This window comes from Saimiri boliviensis, chromosome 17 (genome assembly GCF_048565385.1).
Source record: "Saimiri boliviensis isolate mSaiBol1 chromosome 17, mSaiBol1.pri, whole genome shotgun sequence".
In the NCBI taxonomy this organism is placed as follows: Eukaryota; Metazoa; Chordata; class Mammalia; order Primates; family Cebidae; genus Saimiri; species Saimiri boliviensis.
In genome coordinates, this window is record NC_133465.1 from 35,552,146 (window position 1) to 35,565,934 (window position 13,789).

Genomic DNA, 13,789 nt, shown 5'->3' on the forward strand with positions numbered 1-13,789 from the left:
TATAATACATCTTGGCTGTGCCCACATTACCTAGCTGAAGGTTTTCTGAATAACAATAAACAAATAATACCTATTCTTATATTTTCCTTTTGCTATTACACAGAACTTTTGCTTTCATAGTTCTTTCTCATCAAGAGTTTGGTTCAGCTCAACAACTAGCCAGGTACTGTGCACTGACAGTTAATAAGGTGCAATTTCTTTTTGCCTTCAAGTTGTCCATATAGACAGACATGCAAATAAATGTCATGTTGTCTAATGTGTTCAGTGAAAATAGCGTTTGTAGGTCACTAAAATATTTCACAAGATGTAAGTGGCTGGTTCTGTATGGGTGAGAGGTGGGGACCAATGAGGGCTTTGTGCAGGCAATACCTGCACAAAGTTTTGAAAGATGACTAAGTATTTATTGGGCAGAGAAGGAGGTTTGGAGGAAAGAAAGAACATATCTAAAGACTGGGTTAATGCTGAAATTTCCACTGGATCCTTTCCTGCAGTGATTTCAGGTAGGAAGAGTTTTAGATCGATTCCTCAGAGGTATTGTGTCCAAATGGCCAAAGACTCAGTTCTGTCAGTATCAGAGGTACTCAGGCCACAGACTGAAGACTTTGTTTAACTGTGGGCCCTACACATAGGGGAAAGAGTCAATACACCACATGAAAGCCATGAAAGGAACAGGAGATATTTTATAGCCTGGAACAAAATGACCTAAGGCAGGAGAAAGAGGAAGGTGATAGCAATTTTCAAACATTGGAAGACCTGCTATTCAGCCTTTCTTGGTGCTCTGGGAGGAGAGAGCTAGAATCAGTGGAAAGTTACAAGGAAGCTTTTGCATATGACAGGACCTGGCACAATGTGGGGCATATAATAGATAACCCAGTAAATATTAGAGAAAGTTTTCTCAAATATGGTTCCTCTAACTTCTGATGCTAATCCTGATTCTACAATCTGGAGCAAAAGGATTGGCAGATCGTCCTGAGATTGAGAGAGCAGGAGAGACCCTGAGCCTACTTATTGGCCAGACTGTAAATCATCTCAACAGTTGTTTATTTATTTTTGGTTAGTTCTGAAAATTTTCCATACCATGTAAAACAGTTGGAGAAGATTAGGAGTTTCTATAGTGTGTTTGCTGTACCCATGGTGTGTTTATTTTATCTGTGACTCAGCCCACCTGATTTTAAAATGAAGGACACAAGTCAGAAAGTTCAGAAATTCCTATTCAACGATGGAAAAGGTTGCCCTACAGGGTGCATCCCTTGTATGTAGAGCTTGTTCACTCCAAGGGTTGAGACTCCCTCTAAGGGACCTGTGGGGGTAGAGCAGAAGATGGGAGATGGGGCTTAATGACTGCCTAGCCATCATGAACAGAATACTTCCTTAGGGTTTAGGTAATTTAGAGACAAATCCATGCATTTGTTTGTTAATTCAGAGACATTTTATCTCCCAGGATTTGCTGGTGGTAACTGCATGGGCTGTAGAGTAACACTGCATGGGTTCAACTCCCTGGTCAGCCTCTACTTATTACGGGATCTCGGACAACTTTCTTAACCTCCTTATATCTCAGTTTTCTCAACCATGAATTAGAGACAACAATGCCACCTAAAGATACACTGTGAGAATTAAGTTGATTAATGTATATAAAGTCCTAAGAACATGGCTTGGCATATTAGGAATCACTTAATATATATTATTACTATTACACAAAATGTAAGCTCCACAGAGATGGGGATTTTTGACTGTTTGTTTATGGTTATATCGCCACTGCCTGGAAAATAGTCTGACACATGATAGCTGTTACTAAATTGTTAATGAATAAACACATTGATTAACTGAGCACCTATTGTATATACGGGTTCATCCTATGCCAGGTGCTGGGAATACAGGAACGAGCAAAAAATATTCCTGCTTACATGAGACTTACAGTCTGGTGGGAGGGATAGATACTAAAAACTTGACCACACATTCTCATCCTAGATGCACATTAGCACCATTTTAGCAGCTCTTTAAAAATATGTATTCTTGGGCCTTCACCCTGCAAAGACTCAGATTTGATTGGTCTTAGAAGGGGCTCTGGCATGGATTCCCAGTGATTCTAATGTGCAGTTTGGTTTGAGAATTCCTGGTCTAAATATTCTGAAGATTCCATGAAACATTTTCCCCATGAAACATCCAGTGATGGTCAAGTTAAATTTGGGAAATATTTTATTATATATATTAGATGTGAAAGACTCTAAGAAGTTCTATAATACAGAAATCTGTTTAAACTTAAAATATTATATAAATAGATGTTTACAGCTGTAAATATTACTTTGAAGAAAAGGTGGAGGGCGTAATAGCACTTAGGATAGGCCTGATCTATAGTAAATACTTAGAAAATGCTTCTCTGAAGACATTTATGCAGCCAACAAACATATGAAAAAATGCTCATCATCACTGGTCATTAAAGAAATGTAAATCAAAACCACAATGAGATACTATCTCATGCTAGTTAAAATGGTGATTAAAAAGTCAGGAAGCCACAGATGCCGGCAAGGATGTAGAGAAACAGGAACACTTTTACACTATTGGTGGGAGTGTAAATTAGTTCCACCATTGTGGAAGAGAGTGTGGCAATTCCTCAAGGATCTAGAACCAGAAATACTATTTGACCCAGCAATCCAATTACTGGTATTGTCATCCAAAGGATTATATATCATTCTACTATAAAGACACATGCACATATGTTTATTTTAGCACTATTTACAATAGCAAAGACTTGGAACCAACCCAAATGCCCATCAATGATAGACCGGATAAAGCAAATGCGGCACATGTACACCATGGAATACTATGCAGCTATAAAGAAGAATGTGTTCACGTCCTTTGCAGGGACATGGATGAAGCTGGAAGCCATCATTCTTAGCAAACTAACACAGGAACAGAAAACCAAACACTGCATGTTCTCACTCATAAGTTGAAGCTGAACAATGAGAACACATGGACATAGGGAGGGGAACATCACACACTGGAGTCTGTAAGGGGGTGGGAACAAGGGGAGGGAGAGCATTAGGACTAATATATTATGCATGTGGGGCTTAAAACCTAGATGATGGGTTGATAGGTGTAGCAAACCAACCACCATGACACATGTATAACAAACCTGCACATTCTGCACATGTACCCCAGAACTTAAAATAAAATTTTAAAAAATGTTAAAAAAAATGAAAGAAAATGCTTCTCTGAAGAAATGCCTTTTAAAAGATACTAGGACAATCAGCGGGCAAGTAAGTGGGAGAGGCAGTGTACCCGGTACAGTGATCACTGTGTGCAAAGGTCCTGCGGTGAGGGAACTGATTAAAGAGCAAAAAGAAGGCCAATGCTTGTGGAAGGTGGCAGGTGTGGAAAATAAATGAAAAAGACACAGTTTCTACCTTCCAGGAACTCACATCTCTGGAAAAAACTGACATATTCCAAAAACTTCTTATTACTCTGTGGGTCTATAATTTTCCAAAGAAGAAGAAGAAAGAAGAAGAAGCAGAAGAAGAAGAGAAGAAGAAGAAGAAGAAGAAGAAGAAGGAGAAGGAGAAGGAGAAGGAGAAGGAGAAGGAGAAGGAGAAGGAGAAGGAGAAGGAGAAGGAGAAGGAGAAGGAGAAGGAGAAGGAGAAGGAGAAGGAGAAGGAGAAGGAGAAGGAGAAGAGAAGAAGAAGGAGGAGGAGGAGGAGGAGAAGAAGAAGAGGAGGAGGAGGAGGAAGAGGAGGAGGAGGAGGAGGAAGAGGAGGAAGAGGAGGAGGAGGAGGAAGATGAGGAAGAGGAGGAGGAGGAGGAAAGAAGAAAGAAGAAGAAATAATACTAATAATTAGTATCAGGAATAATCCTTCATCCACTGACATAAAACCTCAGTTTTATGTTTCTCTCTAGCTAACTTACATGATTTTTTGAAACACCAGATGCACTTCCACAAGTGTTGGCTTAAGCTAACAACAGTCTGAGGTCATGTTTACTGAGCATACAGTCTAAGGAAGAAGAAGTGACTTGGAACTTGAATCAAGAGGACAAATATTCTCTAGATAAAAGAGAGTCACACAAGGATTGTAACGCTATGTAACAGAAAAAATTAAAACAACCAATATCCAACAATAGGAGAATGATTATACCTCTTTCTGTGGCATAGGAATAGTATATAACTGGAAGAAGATTAAAACACGTTTACATAGATGTATAATTTCTATTGCTGAACTGTAAAAATATCACTGAGTTGAAAAAAATCCAGTTGTAGGGTTAGAAAAACAATATAATATTTATATTAGAGCACGCAAACAACACTATAAATCTTAGTACATATCCGTGTGCACATACGTATCAAAAAAGAATTTGTAAGAATAGACATCAAACTCACTAAGACTTTGAGGTATGAGTATGACTGGAAGAAGGATGGAGTTTGACCTTTTTTGTATATACTCCTATACAATATTGTTTGAGGTTTAAAATTTTGTTAAATGATGAAAATGCAGAAAAGCCATTATTGACAATACAGATTATTGGAGAAAGGTTTTAAGGTGGTCTACAAGATGGTTGGAGAATAAATTGGCTGGATCCTGACAACCCAGCAACTGGTGAATGAAAGTAGGATGCCTAGGGATGTAGAACCCTTATCAGATTAGAAGAAGTAACTCTTGAGCAGTGTTGCCTTTCATTTTTCATCCTCTCACCCCGCTTGACTTGTTATATTTCCCCCTCATACATTTAGTCACTAATCTCACTTTCATGTTTTCACCCCAACACAAAAAATGTTAATCCACTAAGTTTCATGTCTTCTGGACAAAACATTTCCTGCTCTTCCTCATGGCTCTCATTTGCAAACCTTTGGCCTCCTCCCCACCTCCGTCTCCCCAAACAGTCTAAAGAAAGTTATAAATATTTTTGCTTCATGGAATTGTAGCACTTCAATCTAGTAATAAGGGTAGCTACCTCATCCTATGATCAGATTAATCCTTCACTTAATTAAACACAGAAATACTTATATTCTTTAATGGAATGCATTTTTCTTGATCGATAAATATTAACCCAACTACAAGGTGTAGGAGAAAAAAGAAAAGAAAGGGTAAAAAGAATATAAATCACAGAGCAATGGACACCCATGCTCTGTGAGGTCCGGGTTTTCTCAAGTCTTGTAGGAAAGATGGCTCAAATCGTCAGGTTGTGATCAAGTTCACACTATTATTATTATAAATGATCAACCCTGAGGGTTTTAACGTCTCAATGGTAGATTCTCCTTCCTAGAAGCTGAATGCCCTTATATACCTCCTTGGAATTTTTTGGCTGCTTCTCCTGAGAAAGAAACTGAAGGTGGTGATTGACAGAGCTATGGGCCTGGTCTCTGCAGAAGCAGATACACTACCAGCTCCTGAAAGGTCCTGGCAGTTTCTGCAAGGAGAGATACTTTTTAATTTAAAAAAATGTTATCAAATGTTATCAGTTAAGCAATTTGCTATTATAAGTCTTTCTAGGGAGGAACTAGGGTGGTGGTTTCTAATCTGTTAGGGAAGGAGATAGGAAAAGAAATAAGCAAGGGTACCACCCAGAACCCAGGTATTGCACACAGCCAATGCAGCAATTACTGCAGCATGTTGTAATTAGCAAACCCCAAGCTGTGGCCACTTCGAGCCCCAATTAAGAAAACAAACAAACAAACTAGAAAATGTTTCATCTTGTGGATGGAAAGGAGATATTGTACTGCAGCTCTTTCAGGATGCCTTCCTAACCATCCCCCAACCCTGCAAGGAGCAGTAAAATCACTTTTGCAAATGTTTTCTGCCTTAGCAGAGAAATGACATAATCCGCAAATGAGAGGTTCAGGCAGGTGACCCAAGGCAGTGAGGAAAAAATGTGGAACAAAATTCTGGCAATTGTCCAAAGCATCAAAGCATTTGAAATAACTCTAGGTTTTCCTCTGTAAGCCATAAAAATGGGTGAGACGAAACCAAAAGATGCAAGCCTCCTTTGACTCCAAGGAGAAAATACCCTGAAACAGACAGTAACTCTCCTAGCCCTGTTTTACTGCATTCAGGGGGAATATCAGAAAAAATCATGTGGGTCTCACTGAAACTGTTTCCTAGGTTTTATGTGGAAACTAATGCCTTTAATGTCCAAGTTGTGATGGCAGTTGGCCTGGAGCATGGTCCCCATGGTGTGAAGAACATGTAAAAAGAGATGCTCTTGAAAAGATCGCTATATATCAACAAACTATTATAAAACAATATGTAGATGAGTTGAGTGTAAAGAAAGGAGAAACAGAAGGATTCAGATTTTCTTTCAAATACACCCTAGCTTAGACATAAAGGAAGAAAACACTGAGTTGTCAAAATAGACTTGAGGTTTTGCTTGACCCAGAAATTCTGGAGAATAGTATGAGATGTTTTTGCCAAATCCTAAATACTGCAGGGGGTTGGGGTGGGGGGGTAAGCTTTCCCTCTAACCAATTAGATAATTGCCATTTCATTCTGTAGCTTTCTCAATTGTTTCTTCTCTTTTTTTTTTTTTTTGAATGCAAACAAAATAATTAGCCCATCTCTGGGTAATTTTGCTAATATTTTCATAATTAAATAATTACTTCAACTCCTGAATTAAACACTGCCCTGCTATCCCTGTGGATACAGTAGGCTGCCAGCTGTTTTAAATAACACTTGAGAGTGGTCGGGTTAAGGACTCAATTTATGACCTTATAAATTAACACAAGGAAACCTACTCCATAATGCAACAGACAATTCTATTTATAATGCTTAATTAATCCCCTCCAGCCTCTAACAGAACCCACTTGTGACCTTTTATTTCAACCTCACCCAAAGGCAAGTCTCCTGAGATGAAAAGTGTTAATATGTGAATGTGGACAGAATTTGCCGGCATTATAGGCAAGTATTAATTTGCTCACAGTCTGGACACATTGGTTCCTGGTAGCTCACTCATCAAAAGTAAGCAGGAAATGTCAAGGTGCGCAGCACTGATGAAACTCTTCATCGAAATTCTGAGCTGGAGAGAGGTAGAGAGAGAGAAAATGCCCATATCTGAAGTTGCCTACAAACACTTGCTCTGAATTTCCGTCTTGGCAGATGAGGCAACCAAGAGAAGGTATCAGAGTTGTTTCAAAGGATGGCTGTTGGGGGGCCATCCTGGGTGGTTTCATCTATCTGCTGTCCTTAGTACCCTAAGGCTGCTTTCTCTTAGACTGATACAGAAAATCCAGGGATAACCAATTCAATGCTGTCTTATCTAATGTATTACAAACAGAGCAGTGTTATCTGGAAAATTCTGAGTACCCAAGAAAGCTACAGGGTGTGGGCGGAATATAGTTTGCAGAGATATATGACGTTTCCCCGAGGGACAGGCCTGAGAAGGATCAAGGAAGGCATGTGCACTACTTGGACATGTTTGTGGCAGAGAGAGCCATAGTGACCTGAATGCAAAGGAAAGTCCACACTGTAGCCTGGAACCTTGGAATATGTGTGGAGAGCTTTATCCGCTTTTAGGGCTGTTCAGTGTCACTCCGTAGGTCCTTGTGAAGCTGGAACAAAAGTTTCTCGTATTCAAGAGTCAGCATAGCGTGATGATTCTGGCTCTGTTGTAAGCACTTAGGCAAATTCCTTAATTTCTCATTGCCTCTGTTTTTCCATCTGCAAAGTTGGAATCATAACAGTACCTATCTCACGAGGTCACTGTGAAGATTAAATAGAGTTAAAACGTTCAGAGGCTTTAAATGGTGTCTGGGACATAGTAGGGGCTATTTTAGCCTTCGATGTTATAATCACAATAGCTCTGCAATACTTTTTCCTCTGGGTTTTCCCTTTCTTTTCTCAGTGCTTCCATCTTAGCTGGGTCAGGCTGTCATGACCTCCCTCTTGAATAGGCTCATAATTCATTTCTTTATTCCAAATTGATATTTCTCTCAATAAGTCAAACATGGTATTACCACTCCAATCTTTCAAAAGTCTACCTCTGATCCTGTCCCTACCTTATTCAATCGCTCCGTAGAATTCATCACATAAAGTCTAAACTCTGGAGCCCTAATTTCAAGCCTCATTCCATCCTTACCTGTTAATCCTAGTTTCACTCTCTAATCTTAACATCTTACTTCACCTTCTCACGAATCTATGCTCATTTGAAGCCATGCTATTTTCCCTTAGTTTGCTCTACCTGTCCAGGTATGTCCTTGTTTTTACACCTCTGTTCACTCTCCTTTCCATTTGGAATTTACTTTCCCCACAGTATCTTCCAGTCCAAAGCCTACTTATCCTTCAAAACCAGGCCTGAATATCACCTCCATCCCAGGGGACCCGTACCGATCCCACCATCTTACCTTCCCCTTGCTCTTTCCTGACCTCAAATGTACTTTACCTGGATTTTTGAAAAACCTCAACCCTGTTACCTGGCTTTAGTTATTGGTTTTTATTACCCCTGTTTAGGATGTTCCATATCACAGCCCCTCAGATCCTTGGATCAGGTCTGATTCTTCAGTGCCTCCTACTCAGACCTGTCCCCAGCCATGCTATGCATAGAGCGGGACCTCTGCAAACATGAATGAGACAGGAATTGAGGGGCTTGAAATGACAGCTTGGTCTTTTGGTTCTTCCTTTTTGTGACATTCTCAGTCACTTGACTGCTCCTTTCCATGAGTGCCTATGGAAATATTTCAATGCCAAAAGCCAATGGTATAAAAACATTCCTATCATCAGGAAAAACAAACACATAAAATGCACAATTGGTTCTCAAACAGCAGATTTTTTTTTAAAGGAGTGATGAAAAAATGTCTTGGATCCAGTACCTTTATACCTGGTTATTACAGCTGCATTGACGCTAAGAGGCTCTTGGAAACTGACAGTGAGTGATGTGCTGCTGGTTACCATGAGACAGACGTTGGTTGGCATCTCAGGGGCTCCTGGGACAGAAGGAAAAACACAAGGATCTTAACATAGCAAATCCTTTTCAAACAACGTTCCTCCCTCTTCAGAGGATACCCTGAAACACACACTATGGACACATCTGTTTGTAGAGCCTAATAGCTTTTGCTTTTGAACATTTTCATTAGATGTCTCAATGGCTTTTATTTGTTGCCATTGTGGTCTTATTTGAGCATTAGAACATTTTCTGAAAAGGTAAATAATACCAGTTAAGCCTTCCTAAAGTATCCTGCAAACACAATAGGAGATCGGGCTGGATCAGTGAAGAGAAGGGCAGGAAGTGATAGCAGGATCCTACATTGTCAGTGGAGATCCTTTAAAGTACCTCATTTCACTGGAGCCTTTTTGCAGCCTGCTAGGTAAAAAGGGCAGGTAACAGCACACTCACTTTCTGTATGAGGAAACTGCAGCCCCAAGTGGCCAAATTCCTTGTTCAAGCCAGGATGAAAGCCCCCGGCATCAGATGCTTACTTCTGGGCTCTTTCCAGTATAGACAGATTTCTAACTCACCTTGCTCTCAGGCTGTCTCCTATTACAAATGAGAAGTATTTTCTGAGAAAAAATTTGTGAGTGGATGTCATACCCACTAACCTCAGGTTTTAAAGAACTCCTGATAGCTTTAGGTATTGCTTAATTATCACCCAGAAGGTGTTTTCTAATTTAGAAAATTACAAAATTATAAAAATTGACATCAAGTCTGAAAACATGTCGTTTCTAGTATTAATCTGTCCTAAATGAGGCACAACAGCAAATGCATTTATTAAAGCAAGTGCTGAATCTCTTTGAACAAATCCGTACATCAGCTTTGCTGGAGAGTGTTGATGTTGAAAGCAAACTCTCATTAATGTTATTTGCTCCGAGAGAAAGGATTAGGCCTAGATTTGGTGCTAAGTGTACAGCAGTACTTAAGAAAACATCGTCACTGCCTTTGGTCTTTGTCTACATCACAACTAAGGTTGCTGCAGCAGTGGCAGAGAATTTTCAAACTAATGAACTTTCCCTTATATTTAAAATTTCAAGCCTAATTGCTTTTGTTCTTTAGATAAGATCTTCTCGAATGAGAGTTTAGTATTTCACAAGTGTTTGAATTTTGCATTTTGTTTTCATATCAGGAGCTACACTCAGCATTACTTTCCAGTGCTAATGGTGCTAATGAGTATTATCCAAAAAGAAGGCTGTTCTTAAACTAACAAAAATAATTGGTAAAGAGAATGGAAATGCAGACAAAAGCATAATTCATGGGTTGATTGACTGTCCTTCTCAGTTGCCTGCATTAACTGAAGTTCACTTTATAGCTCTATATAAAAAAATGCAGTGGAGAGTTGAAAACAACTTAAACTTGAGCTTGAAGCAGAAACTGGACAAATAGGCAAACAAATATTTTTCCACCTCCCTATCCCAAAACATAGCCACCTAGGGCATCAGACCATCCAGGTCATTAGGCATCAGGGCATAGCGGGTGGAAAGTGCTAGATGAGTGTGACATGGTGGAGAGAGGCCAGAGGCATGAAGCCTCATGGCTGTGGTCAGAGCACCCATCAGGAGCCAGAAACTCAAGCAAGACAAAAGACCCTTTGACAGCCTCTCAGAGCCCTTGCTCCACACAGGCTGACAACGGCCATCCATGACCCTGTAGAGCTGAAAAAAAAAAATCAGTAAAAGAAGGCCTGGCTGTCTCAAACTGAAGCTCAGTCTAGTGAAATGTAGACGTTTTCTGCTTATACTCACTGGCATGCTCAAAGCCTGTTTTCATGCGTCTGTAGAGCCGATACCTCCACTCCCAAGCTTTCAGCTGTTTCTCTTTCTCTGTGTTGTCCAGAGTGAATCCTTCATTCTCCACCTGGGCAGACAGTTCACTCACCCTCTCCTGGGCTTCCTGGACTAGTGTGTTGAGGTGCATTGCTCGGCTTTCCAGGCTGACAACTAAAGGGAAAGAAATGGGATTACTTCTTTTTTCTTTCTGGGGAAATGCTGCTTTGTTGGAAGGATATATCCCGGAGTCTACTATAATTTTTAAAAAATGCCTGGGAAAAGTGGGATCTGTGTTTGTTATCAACTATCTTATATAAGGTCTAATTAGTGACACAATCAGATTAAGTGGAAAATTCATCAAATTAATATATTCCCATTGCTCTCTGTCCTCCTGTAACACATGCCTCAATTAGCTGCTTAACTCAGCTAATTAGAATTCCACCATCAAGTACCCAAGAGGACCACTTCTAATCCAGAGCGAACACATTTGTTTCCATGACCTTTAGAGGGACAAACATGCAGGGGCAAAACTCTATAGGGCCAGGAAGACCCTAGGAAAAGTTATCCATGAGGCAAGTTGCATTCTGGTGAAGTTTTGTGATATTTTTGGTAGAACCTGATTCAAATTTTCTGCCTGTAGCACATTCTTCCCAGCTTATAGACATTTTCGTATGTGTATCCTGGAGGCACAATTTTATCATTGTTAATCCATTTATTTATTGCTTACAAAGAGTTCCACTACTGCTGCCACAGTTGAGCTAGTGAGTTCTGATGGCTGGCTGAGTCTAGTGTAATCAGAAATCGTTCTTTGATTGTGGTATGATGGCAGGAATGGTCTCCAGAGATACCGATGCTCAGGAGGATACATTATATGAGCTCCTCTTGCTGAGAGAGGTTGTAGAGCTTGCTAGTTCTATTTTACCCAATATGTGATAGTCTTCATTTGATTTACTTCGGATTGTTGAGCCATCCTACCCTTGTATTCATGTCAGTGAATGGGAAAGAATGTTTCCCTTTCTTGTGCTGAGCAGTAAGGCTGCCTCTTATGATCTCCTCATGGCTGTTATGCATATGAGGTTCTGCCATGACGGTCACTTGGTCACTTCAGAGCCCCTCCTGGTTAAGTGATAAAAGACAGCCTCAGCATGGGAATATGGTAGGGGATCACACTACAGTCAAGTAAACCAGAATAAAGTCCTGCAGATCTGTTGCTGAAATGTATTTGACATTCCCTGTGACCAAAACAATATTTCTCCCTGGTAGGTGGGAAAGAAATCCAACTATTTCATTCTTCTAATTAAGAGACAACATATTGTGAAGATAACTCAAATGAAAATTTGTGAGGTGTATTTTGAAATGGAAATTAGGTGGTTATATATTCACATTCTCTGTGTTCATAGGCATGTTTGCATTAATTACAGGAAATGAATACTAATTTATTATTGCCTCTGTGCACCATCAGTCTAAATTTATTTACAGATGAGGTCAATGAAAAATTAGCTGAGTCTTTTCTTTTTCTTTCTTTCTTCTTTCTTTTTAAAGTTGCTGTTTAGAACACTCAGGACTGTGTTTTGCTGCAGATTTGTCATGGTTAATGAATGTTGCTGTAGCAGTCAATCATGTACTCTAAATACTGTCACACTTTTTTTAAAAGCCTCAGTCATGAGCCATGACAGAAAAATAAACAAATAAATATAAAGCTAAAAAACTCTTTCACTGAGCAGCTACACTATGCAGAATCCCCGGGGAAGGCTAAAGGAGGCCAGAATAAATGATAATATAAGTGCTGTGGATGTAGGGAAGCAATGATGGGGTATGAACGCAGAGGTTCTGGAGAAAAAAAATACACATACACACACGCGGGCGCACACTCCAGTGGAAAAATTGGCAATAATAGTAGCCTCAAGGTGCAATTTCCTGGAGCAGTGAGATTGACAAGTCAGTACTAAATGCTGTTAATTTAACTAACTTCAGATTAATGGTAGAGTCTGCTATGACTGAAGCCCTCAAACACAGTCTCATTATAGCCTTGCTGGGAAGGTCCTAAATATAGGCATTGACAGTTTAAAACAAATTCGTATACATTTGTGTATTTTTAGACATAGGTTAGGCGTCAGAGTTTGTGTCACAGTTTTCAGGTTGATTAATTGACCCAGTAACTGCACTCTCTACCCACTCCCCCCTCCTTCTTCCACTCCAAATTATAGAGAAAATGGGGGAATTGTCCTTGTTAAGTTATTCAGTGAGCTTTTTATTGTATGCCTGATGTTTGAATTGCATGCATGCGTCAACACTTCGGTGATAGACACATGATTTATAAAAATAAATTTTTCTAATACTATGAAATCCCCCCTATTAATTTTTATATCCACAACAGTTATTACTGCTGTGAATTCCAGGTGGCATTTCAGATGGACAGCTTCTCTTGAGCTATGCTTGGCTCCCTCTGATGATTTTTCTGCTTTCCCCAGAACCACACATTTTGTTTCTGCATTTTCCCTTTCTTTCTAGGCTTTCGATGTGATTTGAGTTATTATGGTAAAGGGATTCCACCTCTTCATGATAATGCATTTTGCCTCTTCAGAGACTAAAAACAGAATTTTACAGCTGGGTGAGCTCTCCAAGATTATTTACATCCCAGTGCACCTCAAACTGGGATATCTAAATTCTAACGTAATACGGTGGTGATGGAGGGCAAAGTGGGGGGTAGAGTGATTATCTCTGAAGACACAATATAAATGAATGTGTTTTCTTGGAGCATCAAATTTTACATGCAGATTTTGATTAAGCATATTATTTAAAAATTAAATAGGTCTATTGTGGAGAAGAATGGAAAGTGTTTTCAAAAAGTGAAGATTTTGAAAAAAGGGAAACTTTGTAAAACTCTGTCCCTTTTCTCCAGGTTAAGATCACAGGTGCCCTTGAGACTGTCATTTGCATCTGTTGTTGGAAGTAATTGCATGGACAAGTCAGAGAGCCAGTGGTTTCCAACCATTTCACCAAACAAACCTTTGTTTATTTTTTTTCCAGTGGATTTTTAATAGCTTAATAAAACACCCTCTTTTGAAAGATTTTTTTTGGTCTACCAAACCAGCTGACTTATAAAGTGATCA

The 13,789-nt window shown here is 39.6% G+C and overlaps 1 protein-coding gene across 2 annotated transcripts in view; it reads right to left on the reverse strand.

The window, feature by feature from the left end:
• ANKFN1 (ankyrin repeat and fibronectin type III domain containing 1) overlaps positions 1–13,789 on the reverse strand; it is a 439,591-nt gene that overhangs the window by 139,891 nt on the left and 285,911 nt on the right. For both annotated transcript variants that reach the window (XM_074388549.1, XM_074388548.1), the window contains exons 6-7: positions 10,653–10,847; positions 8,789–8,902 (exon numbers count right to left, since the gene is read on the reverse strand). In XM_074388549.1, the coding sequence (XP_074244650.1) occupies positions 8,789–8,902; positions 10,653–10,847 (309 nt within the window). The remainder of the gene's footprint in view (positions 1–8,788; positions 8,903–10,652; positions 10,848–13,789) is intronic.